At 35.1% G+C, this 5,981-nt stretch overlaps 1 protein-coding gene across 1 annotated transcript; it reads left to right on the top strand.

The window, feature by feature from the left end:
• Positions 1–3,720: 3,720 nt before the first annotated feature.
• LOC107952291 (uncharacterized mitochondrial protein AtMg00810-like) lies at positions 3,721–4,593 on the top strand. Its single transcript, XM_016887556.1, has 2 exons — positions 3,721–4,074; positions 4,525–4,593. Exons 1-2 carry the CDS (start codon positions 3,721–3,723, stop codon positions 4,591–4,593), a joined length of 423 nt encoding a protein of 140 aa, XP_016743045.1.
• The last annotated feature ends 1,388 nt before the right edge of the window (positions 4,594–5,981 follow it).

The following is a 5,981-nucleotide window of genomic DNA, read 5'->3' as shown; positions in this document are numbered from 1 at the left end:
GGTTCAAGACTTTAATACTCAATACAGATCCCATTCCTTTTTGAAAAACTAATAAACTTCTCAGAAGGATATCCATATGGGGCCTACCTTACACAGATTCTCACTCAATTAGATGTTAAATACCTTCCCCAGGATGGTGTGCTCACAGATCTATTCTTGGTGGATACTTATACTAACTGATCTTTTAAGATGAACTTAATCCATATCCTACATTTGGCAGATTCACTTACTGAATTAACAATTATCAAATTACTAGTCAAATCATGTCTTAAATCAACCCAAATCACAACTGATTCTGATGGATTAAATATTTTAAATCATCCCGTAGAATCCAAGACAACCATGTTACATAAATGAGAATGCTCTGATTTGACGGACAGCTTATACTTTAGATACCCTTTTTATATATAGTGTGAAACACTCAGATTTGATGGATACTATATAATTCAGATTACTTCATTACATATCGTAAACAAATTAGATCTAATAAACTCTTAGGTTATTCATAATTACGACTAAGCCAAATTACCTATATTGACAGACTCATATGGTGGATTCACCCTTCAGAAACATTATTAAGAACTCTTTCAGGAAATCTCTTTAAGTCATATTCAATTTCATCACAAGGCTTTCCAAATAAAGGTGTTTTCAAACTTACACAGATTTCTACCACAGAGTTATCTAATGAAGAAGTCTCTAAACTTACCCTGATTTCACCATAAAGGCAATTATCTAAATCTAGCCTAAAGAGCATTGCCGAATATGCTACAGAGCTTTTACAGAATGCATCACAAAGGCTTAACAGAATATGCCACAAAGGCTTTATAAAATAGGCCGCAAAGGCTTAATAGAATGTGCCATAAAGGCTTAACAGAATATTACATGTTTACTGTCCTGGCGGACTATCTCAGAAAGTGCCATGGGTTTCTCCTACATGGTCTTGTACATGTCTTCATGTCATGATTTGCCAATCCCGTCTACTTCTCACTGGAGGCATCACCACGAGTATTTTCATTGTCATATAATGCCATGGGTCTCAGCCACATGGTCTTAAACATTCTCATGTCATTTTCTGTTAGCCCGATTTACATCTCACCGGAGGGTACACCATGAGTACCCTCATTGTCATATGATGTCATAGGTTTCTATCACATGGTCTTCCACACATTTTCATATCGTGATCTACCAATCCGGTTAGCAATGTACTTGCCCTACTAAAGGCATCATAAAAGGTCTTCTTACTCACATAACACAAAATGCATCTACCCAGATTTGTTCACAGTTATGATGAACTTATATTCTTTTATACCTGATTTTAAAAGCATACATACCACACATCATCTTAATCATGCAACAACGCATATGAAAATTCACACGTATACACTCACTAGCTATTTGAAAAGACATCAACATTTGATCTACCATTATAAAATAACATGCAAGAGTCAGGACAAAGGCTCATCTGAATCTCAGTTTTACTATAGCTTGGAGTTTGAAATTTGATCATTCTTCCTGAACTAGCAACAACAACCACTTAAAAGAACGTGAAATTTCCATTAAAATCTCATTTATAGTCGATTTACTAACATCTCGATTACAGATGACTCTCATGTAGAGCCTCTTATACACCTCTTACTGTTTATATGCTTCTTGAAACCCTTACTCTTTCAAAATCATAACATGCAGAGCTATTAGACTGACCAGAGGTTGAAACATCCATCGATTAACCCAAAAGCCTTAACTTTCACGATAACGAAGAGGAAAAGAATGTTTAGATCTAAGAAGAAAAACCAAAAGATGGAACAAAAAGAAAAAAAAACTATCTATTTGTTCTCTTCTTACCATAAATATACATATACTCAGCTTTTCTTAGTGAATTTTTACAAATGGAACAGAAAGAAGAAAAATCTAGGGCAAGTAGAGGAAAATCTAGTGAAGTTAACCTTTAAAGATTGGCCAATCAAGAAGAGAGTCAAATCAGTCCAATTGACCCTCAACTAATCCCATTACGAGAACCTACTAGAAAAGTGTTCATGCAAGCCAGTCATATTACACCTTGATGGTGACTAGCGTATGGCGTGGTCTTAAAGACACTTTAGTTTTTTATAGTTTTCTTATATACTTAGTAGGCACTTCATGTTCATACAAAACTCTAAGGCGTACCCTTCATTTGTCGTACCCTTTCTTCAATTGAATAATACCCATAGATAAAATCCTTAGATACTATTACGGGTTGATACTTTATGTGCCAACTTTAGTTTGCCAGAAGCCTGTACAATGGCAGATTATGCTACCATAGTGTGCCAAAATAGGTAACATCCACGTCTATTCGCCTTCTTCTCGAATCCACCAAATTTGGACTGTGACAAGTTGTGTCCTCAAATTTCAATCACTCTATTAGGTCATTGTCTCTTCATATCCTCATACACTCTTTTTCTACAAACCTACTATTAAAGGTCTTTCGTTGCACATCCTTTGTTCATATCTACCACAATTATTGCACCAAACTTTATCCTAAGCCTCTCAAGTGCATTGTCCTTGGTTATTCTCCTAATAAAAAAGGCCAGAAGTGTTATTCACCCATTACTAGAAAAGTGTACAATTCCATGGATGTTACTTTTCTTGAAAACTAGTTGTTCTTTCCCAAATCTGACATTCGAAGGGAGACTTCAAAGGAATATTAGATTTGGGATCTCTCTTCAAGACACTAAAACATTTTTCAATCCATCAAATTCAATCAATAATCCATTCATTTTCCTTATCAATGAAGCAGAAACAAACCCAATTCTCATTCCCACAAAGCCAATCGACTCAAATTTTCCACAACTTGGCACATCTGATCCTTTTGAGATTTATGTCTATATAAAAAGAATACCGACCAAGCATATAGAGGAAACTATGCAAATTCAACATTCTTAATCATAATAATCGAGTCCTACTGCAACTGATGTTCATGATGGTAAAGATCCCTCATACCATGATCCTCCTATTCCTATTGTTGATTATTTAAATATGTCTATTACTCATAGAAAAGATGTGTGTGGGTGCACTGAACTTCCGATTGAGAATTGTGCTGCATATTGGAAACTATTGCATCTTTATAGGTCCTTTGTCACAAATCTGGATAGTGTGAAGGTGCCAAATTCCATCCAAAAGGCTCTTAACATTCAGGCATGGAAAAAGGCAGTGAAAGAAGAGATTTGAGCTTTGGAAAGTAACAACACATGGAATCTTGTCAAGTTACCGCCATGTAAGAATACAGTTGGATGCAAGTGGATATTTATTGTCAAGTATAGTGCTGATGGAAGTGTCGAGAGATTCAAGGCCAGACTTGCGGAAAAAAGGTTCACTCAATCTTACAAAAATGACTATCAGGAGACGTTTGTACCTATGGCAAACTTTAACACTGTTCGAGTTCTACTTTCTCTTATAATTAATCAAGATTGGCCATTGTATCAATTGAATATTAAAAATGCATTCCTGGATGGGAATTTTGAAGAAGTTTACATGACTATTCCTCTTAGTCTAAAAAACAAGTCAAACAACAATCTAGTTTGCAAACTGAAGAAGTCTTTGTATGGCTTGAAGTAGTCTCCTAATGCATGGTTTGAAAGATTCAATAAAATAGTGATAGCCAATGGAGATAAACAGTGTCAAACCGGTCACACACTATTTGTTAAAAGTATAATAAGAGGGAATAAAGTTATTCTCATAGTTTATATGGATGATATCATCTTGATAGAAGATGATTTTGAGGAGATTATGAATTTGAAAAAACTGCTGGCAATAGAAGTTGAGATCAATGATCTTGGGACTCTCAAGTATTTTCTAGGTATAGAGATGGCTCGCTCTAAGGAAGGGATTTTTGTATCTCAAACGGAATACATCTTGGATCTGTTAATTGAAATAGGGCTACTTGGATGCAAACCAATTGACACATCTATAGATTTGACAAAAAGATTGAACAGAAGTGAAGGAAACAATCTAGTAGATAAGGGAAGGTACCAACGGCTAGTTGGAAAGCTCATCTACCTATCTCACACTAGGCTTGATATCATATATTCAGTCAGTGTGGTCAGTCAATATATGAACAATCAAACTGAATATTATTTAGAGGTAGTCAACATAATCTTGAGGTATTTAAAAATGACTCCGGGACATGGTCTACTATTCAGGAAGTGTGCAAACTATGAAGTGGAGATCTACACCAGTGCTACTTAATAATCAAAAACTAAATCTAATCTTCTAAATAAAAAAAATGTTTATCCTTTTTTCTACACTCCCCCATCAAGCTGGACTTAGTTATTGTAATTTATTAACTTTCTTGGTCTATTTGGATTCCTAATTAATAGGAATTTTGTTTCCTATTATAGTGGACTGTGATTCTAGCCACTCTTTAGCCTATATTAGGTTGTAATAGTATTCAACTTAGAACAAAAAAATTTAGATTTATCTTCAAACATAGTTTTAGACAGAGACTATTTTATTCAGTTTTTAATTTTTTGTTCTTTTATGTTTGCTTAGTCAGAACTTTTCTATTCCGATGTGAAGACAATTGAGAGCGGAGATTGCTCCAAATTCACGCTTCAATAGATTCATCAATGAGCATTCTCTTTACTCTTCTATTTTATTCTTTTATTTATATTTAGCTAGCGTGATCAATTAATGTTTGTTAATAAATCTTCTACTTTATTCATATCTTACTTGATTTATTTATTGAACTAATTAATTGATTAAGTTGATTAATTAATAAAAGAATAAGGGTTCATCATAGAATTATTTAGTATAAGTTATATGTTCTTAAACCCTAGGCTTGACAACCTTAGGAAGTAATCAAAGGTTAAACGAGGTCGGGGGACAAGTTTACCGAGTAAATCATAATTTATCTCAATGGAGAAAGTGAGTTCGGGAGATAAACGAGTATGTATCGATCAATTAATTAGTGGAGGTTAGGAGGCAATACTAGTTAATTAATAGCTAATTCATATTTAAAAACCAAATTCTAAAATTAGTTAATCTTCTATTTGTAACGCCCCGAAGTTTGGGCCTATAAGTATTACGTCTTGAGTGTAGGTGTAGTTAGGAGACTACACATGAATATTTAGTTGTGCAAGAAAGTGACACAAACGCATGTTTGGCTTAATGGTTGTGTGCTCTAGAAGTGTATGGGAAGTCATGGGTTCAAGCCTTGGCTTCCACAAAATTTTGCTTTTTAAGGATAAAACCCCTATCTTTGGTCAGTAGGGTTATAAGTTTATTTTGGTAAAAACATGACAGAATGGGCCTGTTGGTCTAGTGGATAGTGGCGTGTGGAGTGTGCTAGTGGTCTGACGTTCGAATCCTTGCTTGTGCAAATGGAGCTTATTTTTCCTGGTGGCCTTGGGAAGAAGTTGTATTTGACCGAAACACCAAGAGTTTGAACAGATTTGAATGGGGTTATTGTTAGCTGAATTTAAGGAGATGGATGGGAGGAAATTAATGAGAAAATCAAGCAAGTTCGAATTTGGAGAACAATCTTGCCGGCTTTGAACTCTGGCACTTAGTGTTTCAGTTGTGTAGGGATGTTAGGTGAGGTGTTTAGTGTGTGGAAGGCTGAACAAATTTGAGGAGTTCTTTTTGGGTAAAATTTGACTATGTACTAGTAATTGTTCATTTCATTTTGGGATTTTACCAAATTATGGTTTTGCTCACTCTTTATTTTTTGAAGCCGATTTGTGCTAGGAAGTCTTTCGGTATCGGTTGTTACTGGCTAGTGCTTTCGGGTACTTTCATTTTTGGACCATCTCAGTTGCTGTTCTGCTCCTCCTACTCTTTGACAACTATTTTCCCTTGACACCTTTTGTAGCTGAATAACCTCCTTTCTTTTCTCTCTCTGGCCCTTTCGGTTTTTAGCCTTAGTCTTGATTGAATCTCTCCTTCTTCACCCTGACTTAATTGATCACCTCTTTGATTGAATACATTTTTTCTTCCCTCTCTCAAAT

This window comes from Gossypium hirsutum, chromosome A01 (genome assembly GCF_007990345.1).
Source record: "Gossypium hirsutum isolate 1008001.06 chromosome A01, Gossypium_hirsutum_v2.1, whole genome shotgun sequence".
In the NCBI taxonomy this organism is placed as follows: domain Eukaryota; kingdom Viridiplantae; phylum Streptophyta; class Magnoliopsida; order Malvales; family Malvaceae; genus Gossypium; species Gossypium hirsutum.
This window is presented reverse-complemented; position numbering and strand designations above follow the sequence as displayed.